Source organism: Marmota monax, unplaced genomic scaffold, assembly GCF_021218885.2.
Source record: "Marmota monax isolate L192 unplaced genomic scaffold, Marmota_monax_Labrador192_F-V1.1 WCK01_AAM20220418_F8-fsc00028, whole genome shotgun sequence".
Taxonomy (NCBI): domain Eukaryota; kingdom Metazoa; phylum Chordata; class Mammalia; order Rodentia; family Sciuridae; genus Marmota; species Marmota monax.
This window is the reverse complement of record NW_026694779.1, coordinates 1,095,584-1,117,740: the sequence shown is the minus strand read 5'-3', so window position 1 is coordinate 1,117,740 and position 22,157 is coordinate 1,095,584. Positions and strand designations below refer to the sequence as shown.

Genomic DNA, 22,157 nt, shown 5'->3' with positions numbered 1-22,157 from the left:
TGACCAGTTTGTGCATCAACACCAATCTATAACACATTCACCTACTGGACCTGGTGGCTGGCATGTCTGGCAATGGCCTCTTAAGACCAGTGTGCCAATCCTGCTAGATCAGCTAGGATACAGGGGGGCGAAAGGCCTAGAACCATTTTTCAGTCTTGTTCACGAGGTACCAGGCAAGCACGACCACATGAAAATACGGTGTCTTGCAAAAGCAGAATCAAACCTTGTTGAGGACACTGAATTCAAGATTTTGAGCTTCACCACCCTAGTCTTAGTACAACACCAGAGGCCTGTCACCAGCCAGATCCCACACTCTAGGAAGCAGCCGGGACAGGGGCAGAGTGAAAGCCATCTTCCAGTACCCAAGGCTGACCCGACACAAGAGCAATCTGGGTGACACCCTGGGGTGCATTTGAGGATATCTTGTAAGGATTGTGCCTGACAGGCGGGGTGCAGTGTGCACACCTGAAATCTCAGCTGAGGCAGGAGGAGCACATGTTGTGAGGCCAGCCTGTGAAAGCAGGTGCTAAGCAACTCAGACCCTGTCTCTAAATAAAATACAAATTAGGGCTGGGATGTGGCTCAGTGGTCAAGGGCACCAGAGTTCAATCCCTGGTCACCCCCCAACACGCATGCAAAATTGCAGTTTCTTAATTCTCATGAGGGCGGGGCTAACATGACCACTTGGTCCGAGGCCAAGCCTTTCCTCCTCTTCCCCAGCCCCAACTACAGCTGACCCAGGCAACCCTGGGTCAACCTGAAGTCCTGCTCCCTGTGCAAGGGCCTAGTGCCCCTGGCAAACCCCTTCTTCAGAATCTTCCATTCACGGAGGATCCCACAGGTGACAGGCCAAAGAACCACCTCTGTGACAAGCTGTCCAGTTAAGTCAAGAAAGGGAAACAAAACGAAGGCAGGAAAAGCCAGGTGGCAGCCTGTGGCTTTATTTGAGCACACAAAAAACGTGCGCGAACTGTCTATTCGTTTTCTTCACTGCGCAGCCTGGCGTTGGGATTGGTGACTCTGATGGCCAGCTGGGCCGCTCTTTCCACGATGGCTTTGCGGTTCTTGGAGGAAACGTTGTGGGCAATCTCCGCACAGTAAGATCTGGAAGAGAATCAAGGACAGGAGTGAAGAGCAGGCCCAGCCCGGCAGGCACCTGGGAAATGCACTCAGGGGTGCTGGGTAAATGGCTGCTGAATGAGGCCTACAGACTCCCAAATCCTGGTGGAGAGTCGCTCTCCTCAGTCCTCACTATGGCCTCGCAGCTACCTCTGTTTCAGATGAGGAAACCAGGGTCCACAGCGGTGGACGTGAATTCCCAGCTCACACAGCAAGAGACGGACACGTCTGGGAGGAAGCAGCCAGACTCCAGGTTCAAAGGCTTCCCCGCACACCCCAGCTGACCCACCAACTCCAGAGCCCCAGGGAGCTTGGCTTTGTCCATAGAGTCCTGGGACTTGCAAAGGGACCAAGAGCAAAATCCAACAGTCTGAATAGAGCCAAGGGTCCCCAGTTGGACTACCGAGGACAGAGCCCACCAGCTGCACTTGGTACACTGTTCTAACCCGCCATTCCTCAGGGCTCTCAGAGCCACACTTTGAATGAGGACCCAAGCACTCCAACAGCAAGCAGTGACGGCAGAGAGCGCCTGTGTCAGAGAGCAGGGCTGAAGCAGTCACGCTTAAGTGCTTCATTTTCAGGACATGTCTATTGTATCGCACTTTTCGTCTGTCTTCATTTTCCTCAGATGCTTTAGGTCTTTGCCACCTGCATACACAATAGCCACAGTGGCTGCACCTACTGTTTTAAGGTGCAGCACGTTTCCCTCACGGCCACACAGCCGTCGGTGAGTGGCTGTCTGACGCCCGGTCCCAGCACTCTGCCGCCTTTCCACTTGTGTTCCAACTGTTTACTGCTACAACCAGCTGTATAAGCTTCCCTGCCTCAGTTGTTTTAAGGGCAAATGCCCAAAAATGGAGCTAAAAAAAAATATATATATATATATATATCATGCGGTATTTCAGGAGCTTAAATAGTGCAGCTGCTCTTGGAAACAAGATGGTTTCAAACAAGATGGTGCACATGTGGCCCAGTGATCAAGTGCTCCTGGCCTCGGTCTCCAGTCAGTATCCCCACCCTGCCTAAAGAAAACCCTGTGTTTGGATACTGAGTTGTAGCTGTCCACCTGGCTGGATGGCCATCACTTGTCTACAGCCACTAAGGAGAGCTCTGGGAACGTGCACAGATGGCACCAGTTAGTCACTCTCCCCATCCTCTCCAATTCCCTCAAGTGTCAAGGGCCTCTCCCATGACAAACTGCTCTCATTTCCTTGCCGTGGTCCTGACTGCAGCAGCCCAAGTCTCCCACAGAGCTTGCCCAAATGTGTAACTTGCATCAAAACATAGAACCTAGGGCTGGTGTCCCTCCACGCCCCCTCCCAGCAAGCCCTTTTTCTCAACTCCAGATGGCACCTGGCTCTAAAGCCCTGTCCCAGGTAGGCAGCCGTTCTTCCACCTCAGTGGCCGTCTCCAGATAACTCTTGCCATAGCACAGATCGAGGTGTCCCCTAGGACTGAGGTTGTGAGTGCTGCGGTGTGCCCTGTGTCAAGCAGTCCCTCCCGCAAGGAGCCATCTCATGTTTCCTCAGGGGATGAGCAATCCCTCCACAGGACCAAGAGGATCCACAGTTGCTGCCCCAACTCGCAGCCCTGCGGCAGGAGGGACCCGACTCACTTGTTACACATGAGCAGCACCTCCAGCTCCTTGACGTTGTGCACCAGGAACTTGCGGAAGCCACTGGGCAGCATGTGCTTGGTTTTCTTGTTGCTCCCGTAACCAATGTTGGGCATCAAGATCTGGCCCTTGAACCTCCTCCGCACCCGGTTGTCGATCCCCCTGGGTTTCCGCCAGTTGCGCTGAAACAAGGAACACACAGCTGGGTTGGACTCTGGGCAAACTGCCAGCCTTTCTTTTTAAGGAGAACAAATGAAAGAGAAGATGCGGGACACTAGGTGCCCTTGGGTAACAGGACTTCCTCCTCCTTTGCTGGGGAGGGAGAAAAAATTCCTAGATTTACCCACTGGAAGTGGAGACCCACACTCTCACTCCTAAGCAACGGGAAGGTCAAATAGAGCAGGCAGGGATGTGGGGGGCTTTATCTTTGGGGAGATGAAGAGCACAGCACGGGTGTCCTCACTGTTCTTAGGACATGAGTTTTCACAATCAAAACACCAGGGACAATCTCCATGCCTGGCATAGATACAAAGTTCTTGAATGGCCCCAGGGCAGTCCAGGGTCTGTATTATTTAAATTTAGTTTACTCAGCAGGAGCCCCAGTGACGCCCACCAGGGAGACCCCAATTCCTATGCAGAGCTCTCAGGCCAACCACAAACCAGCTCCCCTGTCAAAAGCTGCTTAGACCAGGTAAGGCCACACACATGGGCAAGCTGACAACTCCCTCCTGCACCCCAACACTCACACCCACCCCAGAACCCCGTACCTTAATTTTGACATATCGGTCTGACTGGTGCCGGATGAACTTCTTGGTCCTCTTTTTGACGATTTTGGGCTTCACGAGGGGTCTAAGGGCAGCCATGGTGCCTAAAAGGAAAAGGGAGATCCCTGTTGAAGCAGAATCCTCCCGAGGGGCTCCGGCCCAGGGCTTGGCTGGGACCTGAGTGGTGTCGCAGAGTGTCTTCCAATCACCAGTTACTGAGCAAGCTGGGAATGGAATGGGTGCCTCTGCTAGGCTTGCTCTCCCTCCTGCTTCCGAAGCTGGCAGAATACTAGGCACTCTCCAGATGCGATCTCAGGAGGTCAGGGGTCACCTCAGCCCCCCAGAACAGCTGACTTAAATCAAAACTGAACCCAAGACCTTCTAACTTGCAAAGGACAGCAAACCCCCACACCCCGAAATCTCCCTACCCCCAGATGGTCTTTTAAGCCGTGAGCCCTTTTCTTATTTGCAAAATGCACAAGACATTGGCACACTGCATGCTTGCCCAGTGCCTGGCACAAAATAGATGTTCAATAAAACAATTCCTGTAGGGTGCTGCAGCCCCGAGATACCCTCAAAACCATGCATAGAACCACTCTGCACCCCCAAAACCAGCCAACCTGAAAACCAGATTCTACCCAGAACTATCAGTTAACCATCCCCAAGGTGGTCTTCCCGGCCACCCCATCTGTCTCTACCACAATCCTTTCTGTCATTTTCACAGCCATCAATTCACTTTGTCCGCCACGCACTAGGTGCCCCCTAGCACCATGCTCTCCTCGAAGGTAAGGGACCAGTGCCATTTTCCAGGAATCCCGACCCACTACGGGAGTTTGTTAATGACCGATCGAATGCACTGAAGGGTCGTCTTTTTGTTGACAGTCCCTCAGGGCCACAGGATGGAAGCGAAGGGGCCTAGGGCGCGACAATTAAAAAAGTGCACAAGGGCACTCTGGCCAGCGCGCGCAGTGACCCGCAGATCCCAGCCGCGAGCTGTCATCCGGGACTCGGTTCGCTCCACGGCCCCCAGAGTCCGCGTAGTCTGGCCTCAATATGCACCATGAGCTGTCAGGGATCAATCAAGCCGTCCGCAGGTCCGACTGACCCAAGGCGGCCTCCGTAAGAGAGCAAGCGGCCCTGGGAGGCAAAGCGCCATCACCGCACCGGGCCGCTTGGCTGTTCCCATGCACGTCCCAGGAGGCCGGCAGAGACAATACCCACTTAGCTGACCACGCAAAGGAGGCGGCCTTCTCACCAAGGGGCGAAGGGGCCCGATGGTCACCCCCCCAAATGCGGATGGCGAACGATTAAGACTCACCGACTACGAATGGCGGCCACCTCCGAAGGCAGCACCGAGGAAGAGAGGGGAAGACGGCGCGCAAGGGCTGATGGGACGTAACCTGTGGGTCCTGGAAGGGAAAAGGTGAGCACTTCCGGCTCCGGGTCCTTCAAAGAAAATAAGGACGTGTCCGAGAAATAACGCTACAAAAATGCCCAGTGCACCTGTGTTTTACTGGAAGTTAATATGTAGGAATAAAATTGAAAATGTATTTTCCCTTCCCTCCGGACTACATGGAAAATTTGGGAATGCTTTCTGAACCAAGACCTAGGAGGGGGATCTACTTCCGCCAGAAATAGAAGCCAAAACCAGCTTTTAGACTATTTCCTCCCTCGTTTCTTCTCCCGGAAGTGCGCCGCCTAGTGGTCGGGAGGGAACAAAACAGTCACTTCCTAATGATTAATCAAAGAGAATGGTCCTCCCTAGCGGCAGGGGTTGGTTCCAGGATCTCACCCCACCCCATAAAATGGCATAGTATTGCACAGAACCTCTAGCTGTGTATTTTAAATCATCTCTAGATAACTTATAATACTAATGCAGTGTGAGTTCTATATAATTGTATTGTTTAGGAATTGACAAGGGGAATAAATAGTAATGAGGCTGTAGCCGCTCACGTTCCGTGGGATTTCATATCCTTATCAGCATTCTATAAGGTGGTTCTGTTATTTTCTTCATTCGACATGGGGAAAGCAAAGTTTGGAGATTTGAATCCCAAGTGCCGCCTTCTAACCATGTGTCTCTCCTGCCCAGTTTTAAAATTGTTCTTGATTTTTCTTTATGTAGCTTTTGTTTTTTAAGATCATCATGAGAATCAAATTCAGGACCTAGGAGGGGGATCTAGGAGGAAAACAAACAAAAAACCTTGGTTCTGCCACTCAAACACAATGCAGATGTCCTTGGTGATCTTGCTAGTAGTTGTTCCAGGAGGGAGACGGGGACAGACGCTAAACCGGATTGTGTTAATGACTGAGAGGTGAGGGGAGAAGAAAGCAGTGCATGTTGACAATGTCACCAGGAGATTTTTGGCTGTGAAGAGGAGTTTGAGGAGACCCAGAGACTGGCAGTGTCTTGTCTGAGGTCACACAGCTGTAGGGTCAGGATGTTATATCTGTGGCTACCCCACATGGTGAATGATGTCCCCCTGCAGCTGTGTGATGTTCAGTGGGATGGGGGGCGTGGGGACACATTGCAGATGGCTGCCCGTGGGAGGCCTGTCATGACAGGGAGGGCTCATGAACATGTCTCTAGTTTCCAAAGACCCAGGAGATTTGGAAGCAGGAGCCCAATGGCTCGTCTTCAGGAATGAGGAACATGCTATCATCTCATTTAACAGCGGTGGGGACATGAGTCTCATCCTGCCTGTGGCTTCCCGCGTGCACTGACATCCCAGGAGGAGAGGCGGGAGGTGCCATGTTGTCATTGCTGTCAGTGTCCCCAGGAATGTCCCTGCTATACGTCCCCAGCCTCCATCTTCCTGAACACCCCTCTGGCCAACTGCGTGACTCTCCGGGGACACATGTCCCCTCTGAACACTGGGCACCCTGTGTCCCAGGGGGAGCTGGCTGTCCGGATGGCCTCCGGCCTTAGCCTAAGCAACTCCATTTTAAACCAAACCTGCAGTCTCACCAGGCAAGCCACCGAGCCCGCAATATGTCACCCAGGCACAGCCTGATGAAAGCAAGTCACCTTCCACAGCCCTGGTAAGACTCAGAGGGAAGTCCCTGTCATTTGTCTCCGCCCTGATAAGAGTCAGAGGTGAGAGATCAGGACAGAAACCACCAGACCAGATGTCCTGACCCTAGAATGGAAGACGTCACCAAGAAACCCAGGAACAGCTGATAGGGACTGAAAGCGTGGGCAGATGCTCCCAAACTTTAATATAAACATGGGAGCCAATGCTGGCGACATTAGAGCTGGCGACACTGATGCCCACATGCAGGGGACCCTGAGGAGGACCTGGACGGACATGCTAGCTCTCCTCACCCTCTTCCTGATCCTCTGCATCATCCTCAAACTCTACAGCAACCTCTTGACCCTGGTGAGGACAGCAGCTTCTCCCAGGACAAGCCTCTGTTGGTCCCTGACCTGGTCACTGTGGTCTGAGTGCGCCTCGGCTGGACTTAAGGCCCCAGACTCCAGACTAAACCCAGCACTCACACTTGGCACGCGGAGGGAAGGCGTGTAACAGGTCTGTCATGGTGTGTTGACAGCGCTTAGCGTCGACCTAGAATTGTTGGCTGTGAATGGATCATGCCTGTGGCAGTGCCCAGCATTAAGGACTGTCATTCTTTGGGGCTGGGGACAGAGCTCAGTTGGTAGAGCTCACCCTGGGATCCATCCCCAGCACCACACACACAGGAACCTATAGAGTGGAATCGTGTTGGATGATTTGAGTGAATAACCATTGAAAAGGGCAGAAGCTCGTGGACATTCTTTATCTCTCCCCTCGACTGTGGATGTCACATTTTTTTTCCCACTGGGACACTAGCCCAGGCCGTCCCCCTGAAATTATTTATTTTTTCTGGCTCTTTGACACTCTGGGTCCGTGGCGCAGGGTCCTGGCTGCTGGCTCCGGGTGGCTGTGGCGGGCACTAGCTGATGAAGTACATCTTGGTGCAATCATAGTGGACACGGGTCATGTCACTGGTGTCCCTTAGGGGCCACCATTGGTTTGGGTGGTGGATGGCTGGGTAGACTTGGGGCTTGTGTCGAACATGACTGAAGAGGGCCAGGCTGCTCTCCTGGGCCACGGTGGGCAGGTAGAGCCGCAGCTTATCCAGCAGGTGACCCGGCCAGAAGGAATTCGGGTGAGTTGTGGGGGAACCACTGGGGCTCTTCTTCTTCAGCCTCCTGGGGAACAAGAGGACACAGGGAGGGCCGTCAAGGGGGACAGGCCATGTGACGCACCTCAGACCCCCAGGTCTGGTCAGCAATGAGCACCCAGAGGCCCACAGAGGCTGTCCTTTCCTGAAGGTCACACCCTAAGCAGGTGGCTTCACCCCAGCCATGGACCCTCTAGATTATTCTGTGATTTATTTATGTGCTGAGGTGTCGGGCATGGGACCCAGGCCTCCTGCTGCCCAGGCCCAACCACTGAGCTGCACCCCCAGCCCCATGCAGGGTCATTGCAGGGTGGTGTTTGGGGTTCAGTCTCTGGGGCAGGGGTTCAAGTCCCCACTCTACCCTTTACTAGGAGTTTGAGCAAGAGAGTCCACCTTTGTGGACATTGGTCTTCTCGTCTGTGATGTGCGTATGCTGAGAACAACAGCTTTGTGATGAGTGAACCATGGAACCTTCCAGAAGCAATGTCTGCCTGGGGCCCTCTAAGTGCTACTTCACTGTCCCTATGGTCCCGGGCACCAAGATCCCATGCGGTGCCAGGAGCCCTGGGCCTCGTGCAGAGGGGCCCAGCCCCAGGCCCCTGTCCTGGGGGACGCCAGGCTGCCCTCCCACCTTACAGGTAACAGAGTAAGGGGCCAACCTGGCAAATTTCTCAAAGTCCGTAAAGCACATTTTCTTCGTTTTGAACATTTTCCTAATGGAGGAGAGAGGGGGGAGAGAGACGGAGGCATTCTGTGAGGAGAGGGGCATCCGGGCTAATGGGGAGCAGGTGTGAGAGGTGCATTCCTGAGGCTCAAGCCAGGGGAACACGCTGGGGCTCGGCTCCCCAGACCTGGCCTTGCCCCTGGCCTGCTGGGTGACAGGGAAGTCACATTCTCTCTCTCAGAATGGAGGACCCTTGGTGGTTAGTAGCTGCTGAATCTCAATCCCTTTGGCCACCCCGACTCTGCCTACCCCTGCCAGAGCCCAGCCCGGCTTTGTGGACAAGTGGCTAAAGCCTGAGCCTTCCCAGCCGGGGCCAGCAGACATCACTGACTGGTCACTGCGCTCTGTCCCTCCAAGTCTCCATCCGGGGCCCAGACGTTTTTCTGTGGTTGTTGTGTATTTTCTAGGCCCTGGGGATGGAGCCCAGGGCCTGCGGCTTGCTGAGCACACACCTTACCTCTGAGCCACCCCAGCCCCTGCCCACAGAATCCTTTATAAACTAAGGGGCAAAGGACAGCCAGGGTCCCTGCTTGACCTGGGGACTGTGCCTTATCCCTGACACCCGGGGCCCATCAATGGACAAAACTCCCTTTCCTTCCTGAGCCCCTGGGTAGGAACTGGGGCCAGCCACCTGGGGACTGGGAGGCAGTCGGGGTCCTAGAGGCCACCACTGCCCGGCTCACGCCTCGCTCTTCCCCACCAGGCCTCCCTACAGCTCTGGAGACGCCTCTCGGGGCAGCGTGAAGTCACCCAGCACCCGTGACTGAGTGCGACCTGGGTACAGACGGGGGTCTGTCCTCAAACCCTCGGGGTTTGGCAGGAGCTCGTGTGCCCACTTTACAGATGGAGATGCTGAGGCACCCCAGCAAAGGTAGAAAGATGAGAATTCCACCCCCCAGCAGCAGGGCGAGAAGGGAAGGCCCCAGTGTCCTGTGACTGGGAGAAGGTGACCCCCCTGGGGGTCTTTCTCCGCAACCTTGCGAGTGGGCGAGGCTGTGCTCAGGAGGGGACCGGGGAAGGGAGGTGAGGAGGCCGGGACTCAAAGACACGCATAATACTGGGGACTGGCCAGTCCAAGTGAGCCCATTAGGTGAGGTGTAGACACTGGCACCCAGTACCAGTACCCAGTCACCCAGTACCCAGTACCCAGGTCCTGTGGCTGAAGGGCTGGCAGCGGGGCCCGTGGCAAGGGCAAGAAGAAACAGATCTGGAAGGAAGCGTGTCCAACCTCTCGGCCCCAGACTTCTTGAAGCGCTTGAAGGGAGCCACTTTCGGGGTGATCTTCCAGTCAGAATAGAAGCCTCCGGGCTGCCGGATGGGGCGCACCTGGCCCTTGTGGAAAATAATCTTGTCTCCAGGGTACAGCAGAGCTGCGAGTGGCAAGAGAGACAGACAGGGCCATCAGGCCAAGATCGTCCCCCTAGCTAAGACTTTGGGGTCAGATGAGGCTTAAAAAAATATTTTTTTTTCACATTTTTATTTAAAAGATGTTTTCTTTCTTTTTTCCTTTTTATTATCTATTTTATTTTACATTTTTAGAGGTAACAGATGTCTATTACCTTGCTGGAGTTAGTGGTCATATGGGTATATGCACGAGTCCAAACTCATTGAATTGTACACACTAAGTGTGTGAAGCTTTGGTTTTGGTTTTTGATATATCAGTTATACCTCAAGAAATTGTTTAAAAAGAGCTGGACGTGGTGGCGCATGCCTGTCATCCCAGTGGCTTAGGAGGCTGAGGCAGGAGGATCACGAGTTGGAGGCCAGCCTCAATAACTTAGAGAGGCCTTAAGCAACTCAGTGAGACAGGGGATAAAATATTTTATATTTTAAAATCTAAAAAAGGGCTGGGGATGTGGCTCAGTGGTTGAGTGCCCCTGGGTTCAATCTCTGGGAAGAAGAGAAAGGAGGAGGAGGAGGAGGAGGAGGAGGAGGAGGAGAGGAGGGAGAGGGGATGAAGGGGAGGAGGGGGAGGAGGGGGGAGTGGGGAAAACATGAAGGAAAAGGAGAGGAAATAAGAATCCTCTTTCAGGCTTAGCTTCATGTTGCATCTCACCCTCTGCTTTGGAGCATGTTCACAGTGACCTGTCCTCGTGTGCCTCCCAGAGGGCAGCGTTGTGTGGCTCCTCCCCTGGGGGGCAGGTAAGTCCACTGCCCTCCAATCCCCCAGCAGGGAAGCTGCTCAGAGCAAGACGCAGGGGACCAGTTGTTCTTTTTTCTGTTTGTTCGTTTGTTTTCTCTCACGTTAGGAGACACAGGATATTCTTAGCTAAATTATTCTGATTGCCTCTGACAGTTGAGTACATATCCAAAAATATTGATGGTGGGAGAGCGTGTGGGTGGCCAGGTTTCTGTAACTTGGGGAGCTGAGGAGCTGTGGAATCCCACTCCAGCTCTGTGCCTGGCTTTGCTTATTATGCCACTGTTTCTAGTTTCCTGGGCTGTTGTGGTGCGATTCTTTTCTTTTTTTTTTTTTAGATGCAAGCTGTCTTTTTACATTTTGTTTTTACTAATGCAAACCACTTCTTTTTTTTTTTTTTTAACTTTGGTGCTGGGGATTGGACTCAGGGTCTTGTGCATGCTGTCTGCTGGGCGAGTGCTCTACCACTGAGCTACACCCCCAGTCCCAGTCTGGCCTCTGACTGGGCCTCCTACTGCCTCATTTTCCCAGGTCATTGGGATCACAGGCGCGTGCCACCGTGCCTGGCCAATTGTGTGTGTGTGTGAGATTGGACCCATGGCCTCACGTCTGCTAGGCATCCACTCTACACCTGCAGACCCCAATATAACAACACATTGTTAGCCATAGTCACCCCACTTCGTAATACAACGTCAGATCTCTGTCCTATACACGTTATTTCACTTTCTATTTTTAAATGATAGTCGATTCACCCCCAAATTGCAAAAAAACAGTGAACAAGGCTGGGGTTGTGGCTCAGTGGTAGAGCACTTGCCTAGCATGTGTGAGGCGCAGGGTTGGATCCTCAGCACCACATAAAAATAAATAAGTAAAATAAGGGTATTGTGTCCATCTGCAACTAAAAATATATATTTTAAAATAAGTGCAGAGAGGGTTGAGCCCTCTCCAACTCCCTCCAGTGCTCATGGGGCATCTGGCTGCAGTACATGATCAGGAAAGGGCCCTGCGTGGGCAGTGTGGCTCAATGGATAGGGAGAGGCTGCTATATAAGGGGTCAGCAAAGGCTGAGCCTGGCTGCATTGGGACAGCACAGGGGACAGTCACAGGAGAAGCAGGAGGACTCCGCCGAGACTCACGAGGTTAATCAGCCCTGTTCTTAGGGCGGTTTGCTCCTGGGCTTGACTTTGTCTCACAGATCTCCTTGGGAGAGTTTCTCTGATAACTCCTGCCAGTGTTGAGCTGTGCTTGCCCTGAGATGGCACCATGTGAACACTTTATGTTCTAGAAAAAGCAACAGAAGTTCCACTCTATATTGGTTACTTGGGGAAGATGAGGAGGCTGAGCAGTAAGAAGGTTTTGAAGAAAGGGAAGGGGAGATGTACAATACTGACATTTTCAAAAGGCACCCCTGATTTCTTTTCTCTCTCCCTCCCTCCCCCCACCCCTTTTTGGTTGGTACGGGGGCTGGAATCCAGAGGTGCCTTACCACTGAGCCACATCCCCAGCCCTTGTTATTTTTTGAGACAGGGCTTCACTAGTTGCTTAGGGACTTGCTAAATTTTTCGAGGCTGGCCTTCAACTTGCCATCCTCCTGCCTCAGCCTCCTGAATTGCTAGGATTACAGATGCGCGCCACCCCAGTTCCTTCATGTTTTTAAAGCGCAGAGACAGGGTCCTGCCTGCTCACTTCGTAAGTCATCAGGGAATGGGCACCCAGCTCTCCTCCCTCCTCCTGCCCAGCGCCTGCCCCCCAGGCCACAGTGGCTTGGCGGGGTGACTTCCATCTGGAGAAGGACAAGCCCTGATGATCGCCACCCTCACCCTGCCTAGGGAACAAGTGGCAGCTTCCTGAGGGCCAGCCGCTGAGCCTCACCTCTCATGAGGATGTCCTCCGTCAGCGGGAGGCCGTAGGACTCACAGAGACTGCAGCACTGCAGGTAGACCAGAAAGACGTCCTTGCGGGCCTTGTGGATGAGCCCCTGCATGTCCCCAGGGATGGTGGACGGGAGGCAGTGGGCGTCAACCTGCTCCTTCCCTCGGTGCACCCGGTGAGAGTACTGGACGGAGGGGATGAAGGGGGGACAGAGGGAGGCTTCCCTGTCTGTGTGCCTGGGACCTTCCTCCTGGCCCGAAGGCAGGAGGAGGGTCTTCTTCACCTCCCCCAGAGGTCCCCAAGAGGGGAAATGGAAAAGCAGCTGTATTTCAGGTTCCAAAGACAGTGACTTTGAAGAAGAACCCTCCATGGTCAAGGTCACCCCTGAAGAGCCCTTGAGTTGAGCCCATGGTTGTGTAACACGCACGGAAGGGCACGGTACAGACGCTCTGGAGGAGTTCTATTGAAAAATGGCTCGGGAGGCTGAGGCAGGAGGATCACCAAGTTCAAGGCCAGCCTCAGCAACTTAGGGAGGCCCTAGGCAATTTAGGGAGACCCTGCCTCAAAACTTTAAAAAAGGGTAAAGGATGTAGCTTGGTGGTACAGCACCTCTGGGTTAGGGTCTCGCTAAGTTGTCAAGGCTGGCCTCCAACTTGCGATCCTCCTGCCTCGGCCTCCCAAGCCTCTGGGATTACAGGTGTGCACCACCATGCCCACCTTCTTCTCTATAGTTTGCAAGACAGGTGTGGTTCTTATTATACAGGTAAGGGGCAGTGGGGAGCTCAGAGAGGGGAAAACACCCCTTCCAAAGGTTCTTCCATCCAATAGGGTGCAGGGTGCTTGAACCCAGCCTGGCCCATCCCCAGTCCCCATGCCCTTCCGAGCCTGGGGGGTACCTTGTACTGCTGCTTCTTCTCGTTGTACCACCTGTCCACCTCCTCCATCTCCTCCAGGGTCATGGGCCGAGCCTCTGTCTCCACGTCCACCTCGGGCACCGTCAGAAGGTCCATCTTGGAAATGGTCGAGTCCTTTTGTTTACGTACGGAGCTCCTGAGGCAACTCTTCTCCTTATCCACGTCTAGTCGGAGAGAAGAGACGAGGAGGGAGGGACTGAGAGGCCGCTGGCCACGGAAGCAGGCATCCAGGGACACTGAGCAGAGCCAAGCCAGCCCTCTGCTCCCGCGCCACGTATTTGGTCAGCGTCCATCTCAGACACGCGTCGAATGTCCCTCCTTTCCCCCCTGATGGCCCCCTCATCTCCCTACTCCACCTCCCCAGCCTTCCTGGTGACATCCTCATCCTCTGTTGCCCTGTTTCCTCCAGGTGGCTAATAGGACCTTTAAAAAAATAGAAACCACGCCATGTGCTGTGGCCCACGCCTGTCATCCCGGCAGCTTGGGAGGCTGAGGCAGGAGGATCACAAGTTGGAGGACAGCCTCAGCAAGTTAGTGAGGCCCTGAGCAACTCAGCGAGACCCTGTCTGTAAATAAAAAATAAAAAGGGCTGGGGGTGGGGCTCAGGGGTTAAGTGCCTTGGGTTCAATCCCTGGCACCAAAACCAAAACCAAAAAACCAAACCATATCATCTCATTGCCCTGGCTTCTCACTGCGCTGAAGCCCAGAGCCTTTCTCACTGGGCCACAAGGCCCTGTTAGAATATGGCCTTGGCTTTGGCTGACCCATTCCTGGCTGCTCGCCCCCTCACCCACTTCCCACGGCCACCCTGACTGCCCTCTGTCCTCCAAGCCTTTCCTGCCCCAGGGCCTTTGCCTTGATAGTTCCATCTGCCTAGGACGCCTTTTCCTCAGACTGACCTGAGGCTGGCTCCTCAATCCCTGGGTCAGCTCCAGTGCCTGCTTCTGGGACAGGTCTTCCCCGGCCGCCACCCTCTGACTCTGTCCTACTGTCTTCAAGCCATGGTCACCTGTGTAACCCTTGACTCGTAAGCGGTTGAAGGTAAGGGCTTTGGCTTGTCCACGGCTGTGTTCCCAGTTCCTAGAACCGTGCGTGGCACATAGTAGGTGCTCAACAATATGAGAATAAATGGGAAAATCCTTTGCTCCTACCCTGATTCTGCCCTCACTGCCTTATGCTGACCCGAAATCTGGGCCTTTCTTCCTTCTGTTGAGACTGTGGACAGGTGGGCATCTAGAAACGCGAGCACTTCCTCCTGTGCCCAGGTGCCCAAACTCTTGCCTCTTCAGACAAAACAAAGGGACATCCAACTCCACCTACTTGCCCACTGCCACTACTACTTTTTAAAAATATTTTTTTGGTGGTGGTACTAGAAATTGAGCCCCTGTTCTACCCCTGAGCCACACCCCTGGCCCTATTTATTTATTTAATTAATTTTGAGACAGTCTTACTACATTGCCAAGCCTGGCCTCCACCTTGCCATCCTCCTGCCTCAGCCTCCCCAATCACTGGGATCAAAGTTGGCTCGTGACTACTGTGAGGATGCTCACGTTTCCTGGGCTCTGACGAGATGGAGGCCCTGCTCAGGAGGGGACAGCTGCTCTGCAGGGCAGCTTGGGACTGGGGAACTGGGGATGGGTGCTTGGGGGGAGCTCCCCCCATACCAGCGAGGATACTGGACAGCCCACTTGGTGTGACAGGGGGTTAGTCCTGTCCCAACTCTTCACCTATAGGAGGTGACCCTTCTGCTGCCCTTGGTAGGGCTCCTGCAAGTTGGATCTCAGGAAGGGTGAGGAGACCCCCCGTAAATATGGAGGGGACTCTGGGGCCTCCTGCGCCACCCTCGCTCCCAGGACGGGTGGGGTACGCACCCTCTCTTCTAGTGCGCAGGGTGCTCCTCTGCCGACTCAGAGACCACTGTTTGTAGCTGTTGGCCAGGTTGTCCATGGTGATGCTATTGTGCCTCCCCAGAGAGCTGAGATAGACCACGATGTCCTCCACCTCCTGGCCACTCAGAGGGACTCCGGCCTCAGGAGAGAAGAGGAGACACCCGTAGGAAGCATGGTTTCGCCTTTCTGTCATCCTTGTTGACAAGGAGCACCTTTTCACCCCTTAACTGAAGTAAAATAGGACCAGAAACAGTATACACCTGATTCTTTTAAGGACAACGAGCAACTTTGGAGGGATATAATGCTTGCCAGCAATACGGAATGTTCTAGAAGTTTTAAAGGAAATATAATTGTGCTCCTCAGTGTCTTTAGATAATTGTCGTTGTCCACTGAAGTCACCTTAAATGAGGATCAGGACTCTCCAGGTACTAAAGGATTTAATATTTTGCCTTTTTGTTTATGGGGATTAAAGAGTCTCACTGAGCAACATCCCAGCCCCGACATGGGGCTCCTGACCCCATGACAAGTGACTGGCACGACTGGGGAATTGGATTTTTAATTTTATTTATTTATAATCAATTTATATCAGAGCCAGTCAGAGTAGAAACGGGGAGAAGGTGCTCTGGGGGCCGGGTGCATCACTGAGAAGTCCTCAAGAAGGCCACACCTTGGGCCATCACAAAGGGTCTGAGAAGCAAGACCCGGATGTGATTCATACCCAGGAGAAGGTTCTAGAAGGTTCAGGAAGCGGGACTGAAGGCCCAGCTCTGTCTGGGTTCAGTTCTGGGGTCTGATGGGCTTAGTTTCGGGTCCTGTGTAGGGTCTTTTAAGGTCACACTAGTGCAGGGGTGTTTTTTTTTTTATTGTCAATGAACTTTATTTATTTGTGGTGCTGAGGATCGAACCCAGGGCCTCACACATGCTAGGCAAGCACTCTACCGCGGAGCCCCAGCCCCTGCCCTCCCTGTGTCTACTTTTGAGCTGACCCAGAACCTGGGGAGAGGGGCCCAGGGGAGGTGCAGCCTCCTCCCACCCACTGAGGCCCAGCCAGAAGACGTGGGGGCTGCTCACTGCCTTCAAAGTCATGATGAACTCCTCCCTGGAGATCCTCTGCTTCCAATCCCGGTCTGCCTTGTGAAACAGCTCCAGGACCTTGACCTTGCGGCTGCGCAGGAAGGAGTACATGTCTGACAGTGCGGGGGGCTTGGGCAGCCGGAGACGGGGCACCGATTTTGGAGAGGCTTGAACGGGTTTTACCTGGAAAAGGCAAGAGAGAGGGGCAGAGGGGAGATTTTAAAGGAGATGGACCCATGGGATGCAATCTCCAGGAAGACCGATGGGAGACAGAGGCTGAGCAGCTCTCAACAGACGGACAGAAGATGGAGAGCAAAGGAGGATGCAGGGCATCTGTGTTTTGCTGCAGAACACATGGAGACTGCTTGTGTGAGCCTCGGTTTCCTCATCTGGAACAAGAGTCTTGGACAATGAGCGCTAAGATTTCCCTCATATGCACATCTCTCCCATCATGAACACAGCCCCAGGCCCCAGGCAGGTAGGCAATACTTTTGGGGGGGGGAAGAAATAAAGGATGCTGTGAATTAGATATTTGTCTACTTACAGATGAGGAATTAGGCACAGAGAGGTAAAGCGATGTGCCCAAGGTCACACAGCAGGTAAGCTACAGAGCTGCATTTCTAACCCAAGTCCAGTGTTTATTCATAGACACTGTGTTGCTGGGAGGAAAGTGTGGGTTAGACCCATGACATTTGGGCTTTGGCTGTGATAATAGAAAGATTGACCCTGAAGTTTCTAGTCCAACCAACCCAGGGAGACTGCAATAATAAAAAAAAATGTCAACCACTGATTGAATGCTAAATATTTCTTGCTTTAAGTCACTTTGGGGCAACTTGTTATGGGGTGACAGACACACCTCTGTTTCTGGACCTCTGTTTGTTCCCCTGTGAAATGGGTTGAAGCATCCTCCTCCCGACCAACCCAAGGGATGAAAAATGACAACATATCCCTAAAAACTTCACCGTTGTCCTCTGACACAGGGGACAGCTCACCATGGTGGCCTTGAAAGTACGCAAGGCGAGGTCCCTCTGGGCGTCAAGCTCTCTGTGGATCATGTGCAGCACCTTGGCCTCTGAAGGCGTGATACTGGGTTTGTTCTCCAGCCACCGCTTCACGTCACCGAACGACTCCAGCTCCTTCCGGAGCCTCAGCCTGCGGATCAGCCAGGTCTTACTGTCCTCGGGCTGCCCTTGGATATCACCGTTTTCTAGGGCTTTGTAGCTGGGGACGGGGGGCGGGGGTGGCGTGGGCGGGAGGGTGGGATCCCTGGGCACTGGCTCCTGCCTCTGAGGCAGGATGATGATCCTCCGGCGACTCTCGGGCAGTTGGAAGTCCTTCTGCTTGAACTGCCGGAAGCAGTGCTCAATGATGGGATCGGAATCAAACAGGTTGCTGACATTTTCCTCAAAATCTAACAGCTTATCCTGGTAGATCCCTTGGGAGAAAATCAAAGAGAAGCTCCTTTTTATGGATGGATTTTTTTTATGTGATTGGCACTCATGATGGCAGGCACCAAGCTAAGGACTTTACCCACTTTCCCTAACGAACTCCTTTTCACCTCCAGCCCCGCATTGATGCTCCCATTGGATATCAGAATGAACTTGGAAGAAGGAAAGTCTGATCTGATCCACTCATCTCAGGCACCACAGTACCTATGGGAGCTTGAGTGCCCGGATCTGAGTCCTGGCCCTGCCCCTTCCTGGCTGCATGATCTTGGGCAAGTCACTTGACCCCTCTGGGCCTCACTTTCTACATCTGTAAAATGGGGATAATTAAAGTACAACCCTACTGGGTGGTGGTGATTTTTAGAAGCGCTCAATTGATGAAAGTTTCTTTGTATGTGACCTGAGTTTCTAGTTCTGAGATTAGCTGTGTCCTCTGAAGGGCAGAGGAGTCCCTAAAGTCTCCCCCTGGCTGAGTACTTTTTATTATATGTTTTATAGTCCAAATGTCACCCTGGTGTCTACCCAGAACACCTTCCTCATAAAACTGCATCCTAAAGTTCCTTGGGATCCTGTGTCCATCAATAGGAAAGCAAGATAGGCTCCTATGTGACAGAGGCTGCTGTCACATAGTCACAGGTGCATTCTGTGAACATGTTGCCTCTGGATTGAGGAGGAAAGCCCTCAGAGGTCCATTCCCTGCCCAGGTCTGAGACTCTAAAATGTCACTGGCAGACTTTGCTTCTCTTTGTACACCCCTGGGGACATGGAGCTCTCTGCATGACATTGTGAGTGACTAATTGTGGCTTCTAGAAAGGACATCCTTAGATTGATCCAGAACTGGTTTCCCAGAAACTCCTACCTCTCGATCCTACTCCTCCTGATGGATGATCTAGAAAACACGCTTGCTCCCATTTTTCTGGGAAAGTCTGTCTGGACATGAATGTGTTCATGGAATTCTCCCCTCTCTTGGCTTGTGATTCAAATCTCTGGCTAAGTCTCATGTCGCCTCTCTGGCCACCGTTCTTGAGACCCTGTCTCCCTGCTCAGCCCTTAAATATGGGTGTTCTCTTCTTTTTTCAGAGAATCTCCTCTGCTCTCGTGTTTTGATGACCTTCGTGCTAAGGACACCCATACCAATATTTATGATGTGAAACCAGCCCCTGTTCTATACATCCAGATGCTTCTAAGACATTTCATCTGGGTGGCTTCCAAGGATCTCAAGCTCAGGAGTTAGGTGACAACTAACTAAAAATGAATTTGTCTCCATGCCCCTGGGTCCAATGAGCCAGGTCCTCTGGGCTAGAGTGTGGCTCTTCTTCTCCTTCTGACTTGGGGAACTCCTTTTTTATCTTTAAGGCCTGGTGTAAAGATTTTTCTAGCAGCTTGGAACTATTCCTCCAATGTCCCCTACATTCAGCAGATCTCTTACTCCTGAGGGACACCCCTGAACCCCGCATTCACCCCTTCTCATTCTGAAAGTATCCATTTATCTCTGTCCTTCTGAAGCTGCAGAGGTTTGCCAAGAATTTAGCCTGCGGTGACTGTCTTCAGAACCTTGAAGTTTGGAGGTGTCTTCCAAAGACTCCACCAACCAGGCTGCAGCATGGAAATCTCAGAAATGCACATGACGACGGGCCCTGACTCTCTGGAAACCCCCTCACCCAGCAGGGACATGGCACAAAGAGATGTTGGTTTGTCCTCACCGTCACCCCCACATTCACACGTCATTGGGGGGACTGAGGCGTCCTACAGACGACATCCTGGAGGAAGTCAGCCTCAGGACTTACGCGGCGGCTGCAGAAACAGACTCTGGTAGATCCTGTAGTAATAGTCCAGGGTCTCGCGTCTGGGATCGGGGGTGGGTGACAAAACGTCTGCGTTCATCGGGGCGTTGGCTCGTGGCGGGAGCCAGCGCTCAAGGAAAATCTCTCTTGGGTTTCGAGAAAGGCGCGCTGCTTTGCAAAGAGTAGCAACAACCCGTTGCCATGACAACCGACGCCGGGAGCTGATTGGCCCAGAGCGCCCAGGTGGGAGGAGCGCAGGGCGTGGCCGCCCGCCTTCCCTCTCGTCCCGTCCTGGTCTGATCCTGAACTTGCAGGAAACCAATCGCGGGCTTCCCATAAAACTAGGGTCTGGGCAGACGTCCACGCCTTCAGTTCTCGGGTTTTCTCACCCTAAGAAGAGGCCCTGGGAGCTCCGGGGTGTCTGAAGCCCCCCTCAACACAGCGCAATGGAGGCCGGGAGATTCCATTTATGCGGAAACCCAGGACAGGGGGACCCAGCAGAGTGCCCACTCATCACTGCCAGGGCATGGGGTGGGGAGGGCTAGGAATAACTGGCAACAGGTTGGGGCTTCTTTTCAGAGTGATGGAAAGTTCTGGAATTATTGACTATTGGACAACGTTGTAAATGTACTGAAAACTGTTTTTTTTCCCCCGTGCTGGGGATGAAACCCAGGGCCTTCCGCAGGCTGGGCAAGCGCTCTGCTAGTGGACTACCTCCCTGAAGGGGTTAGGTGATGGATTTTATACATCTTACCCCCCAAAAGGTAAAAACAAAGCCACTTCAGTGCAGTTTCTGTGCTGGGCACCATCTTTACTGGATTGCATTATCTCTGGGACCCTCAATGCCAGAGGCAGTCACAGCGGTGTTCCCTGGGGCCACATCAACAGCATTATTGAAGGAGGCACCCTTAAAGCACTTAACGATCCCAGTAACCTCGGGAGACAGTACTATCCCATTTCAGAGATGAGGAAACAGGTCCCTAAGTCAGGAAACCTCACCTACAAGAAAGGGGAAGGCCAGCCTAGAGCCCGGAGCCTGGGCAGCCCTCTGTGGTCCTGCCGAGCTCACCTCCACGGCTCAGGATACCAGTGGGGACATGGGGACGGGTCAGGATGTGTCATCAAGGCTGCATGCAGCCCTACCCGATGCTGAAGTTTGGTGAGCATATCACACCCTCCGACCCTGACTGTGGCCCAAGGCTTCAGAGACCCTTCTACATCTTTAGCTGCCATTGATAGGGACAGACAGCTCTGCCCCCTTCATTACTGTGTCTGCCATTCTCTCTTCCTCGAGGATCTCCACAGTCTTTTCTTCTTTGTCTCCTTCCCCGACAGAGGGTTTGCGTTTTGTGAGTGCTGTTCAGATGTGATGGGTTAGTATGGAGTGGAGTTAGGATGTCTTGGGGAGGGGAAGGTGTGGCCAGTTTTCCTGTTCTCTGGTCAAAATCCAGCCTTCTCTAAAAACCAACAGTTGTTGGGGAGATGGACACACTGCATCTGATCTGCTTACATACCACCCTACAAGGCAGTTTCCCAAACAATTCATTCATTTTTCCTTTATTCAGTCAATTTAATTTTCAAATTAAATCTTAAAATGGCAATTGGTAATTAAGACTTCATAATTTAGGATTTGTATTTTTTATTGGGGGGGGGGTTTGGTGAGTTCTAAGGAAAACATTTCAGTATTTGAACTGTATTATTACAGTACCTGTAATAAAAATGGAATAAAACATTGGAGGTCCCACCCTCCACACTGGAAGATGAGATGGGTGTCTACAAAGGGATCAAGGTAAAGGATATGAGCTGACTTTCACATTAACAAAATGGACATGTGGGTGGGGGCGGGGGCAGACCTAGCATTCCTAAGAGCCAGCGTAGAGCTATCAAGAACACACATGAAGGACGGCACACACCTATGATCCCAGTGGCTCAAAAGTTCAAGGCCAGCCTCAGCAACTTAGTGAGGCCCTAAGCAACTCAGTGAGACCCTTTCTCTTAAGTTAAAATACAAAACATGCTGGGGATGTGGCTTGGTGGATAAGTGCCCTTGGGTTCAATCCCCAGTTTCTTTGGAGTTTAGCTTTTTGTAATAAAAATATTTTTATTAATTACCTGTCTAATACACTCTAAAACTTTTGACTGTTTTGTACTTCAGTTCTTAAGATCTCCATTAAACACAACCAGTCACCTTTCCAGACAAATAGTATTAGTCCAGCTGAGAACCCAGTGTGTATTTGTATATTTTCTTCTTCTTTTAATTTTTTAAAAATATTTTTTTAAGTTGTTGATGGATCTTTACATACAGTGCCGAGAATCGAACCCAGTGCCTCACACATGCTAGGCAAGTGCTCTATACCGAGTTACAGCCCCAACCCTTCTTTTCTTTTTGTGGTGCTGGGATTGAACCCAGGGTCTCACACAGGTGAGGTGAGCTCCCCACCACTGAGCTACATCCCCAGCCCCACTGTGTAACATGTGGGCCAGCAGTGGATCTTTGCTGGTGGGTGTGCTACAAGAATTTTTGTTAAATGAAAATGTGATGGGACATTATGAAGTGGATGTTTATACTTATAAATTAGTTATAATTTAATTTTCAAATTATATTTTTAAACGGCAATTGGTAATTAAGACTTAATAACACCAATAAAAAAAAAGG

General features: G+C 52.4%; 2 protein-coding genes and 1 non-coding gene across 3 annotated transcripts; all 3 read right to left on the bottom strand.

Moving 5' to 3' along the window:
• Nucleotides 1–925: 925 nt before the first annotated feature.
• Rpl32 (ribosomal protein L32) lies at nt 926–4,948 on the bottom strand. The gene is made up of 4 exons (XM_046425561.2): nt 4,817–4,948; nt 3,502–3,602; nt 2,735–2,916; nt 926–1,104 (listed from the first exon to the last, which is right to left on the bottom strand). The coding sequence occupies exons 2-4, from the start codon at nt 3,595–3,597 to the stop codon at nt 975–977; spliced, it is 408 nt and encodes a 135-aa protein (XP_046281517.1). The 5' UTR covers nt 3,598–3,602; nt 4,817–4,948; the 3' UTR covers nt 926–974.
• Nucleotides 3,681–3,820, bottom strand: LOC124079888 (small nucleolar RNA SNORA7). The gene has a single exon (XR_006847502.1). It is a non-coding gene; the product is annotated as a small nucleolar RNA SNORA7 (small nucleolar RNA).
• A 1,737-nt stretch (nt 4,949–6,685) lies between the features above and the next one.
• Efcab12 (EF-hand calcium binding domain 12) lies at nt 6,686–19,701 on the bottom strand. Its single transcript, XM_046425408.2, has 9 exons — nt 19,505–19,701; nt 17,265–17,707; nt 16,270–16,455; nt 15,181–15,337; nt 13,292–13,473; nt 12,396–12,579; nt 9,612–9,753; nt 8,319–8,372; nt 6,686–7,687 (listed from the first exon to the last, which is right to left on the bottom strand). Exons 1-9 carry the CDS (start codon nt 19,599–19,601, stop codon nt 7,429–7,431), a joined length of 1,704 nt encoding a protein of 567 aa, XP_046281364.1. The 5' UTR covers nt 19,602–19,701; the 3' UTR covers nt 6,686–7,428.
• Between the last annotated feature and the right edge of the window lie 2,456 nt (nt 19,702–22,157).

Coding starts and splice junctions, on each gene's coding strand:
- Efcab12 (XM_046425408.2), bottom strand. CDS start 19,601: ATGAACGCAGACGTTTTGTCACCCACCCCCGATCCCAGACGCGAGACC. Junction 16,456..17,264: donor GTACTTTCAAGGCCACCATG/GTGAGCTGTCCC, acceptor TGCCTTTTCCAG/GTAAAACCCGTTCAAGCCTC. Junction 15,338..16,269: donor TCATCATGACTTTGAAGGCA/GTGAGCAGCCCC, acceptor TTCTCTCCTGAG/GCCGGAGTCCCTCTGAGTGG.
- Rpl32 (XM_046425561.2), bottom strand. CDS start 3,597: ATGGCTGCCCTTAGACCCCTCGTGAAGCCCAAAATCGTCAAAAAGAGG. Junction 2,917..3,501: donor ACCGATATGTCAAAATTAAG/GTACGGGGTTCT, acceptor TCCTTGTTTCAG/CGCAACTGGCGGAAACCCAG. Junction 1,105..2,734: donor GTGCTGCTCATGTGTAACAA/GTGAGTCGGGTC, acceptor ATTCTCTTCCAG/ATCTTACTGTGCGGAGATTG.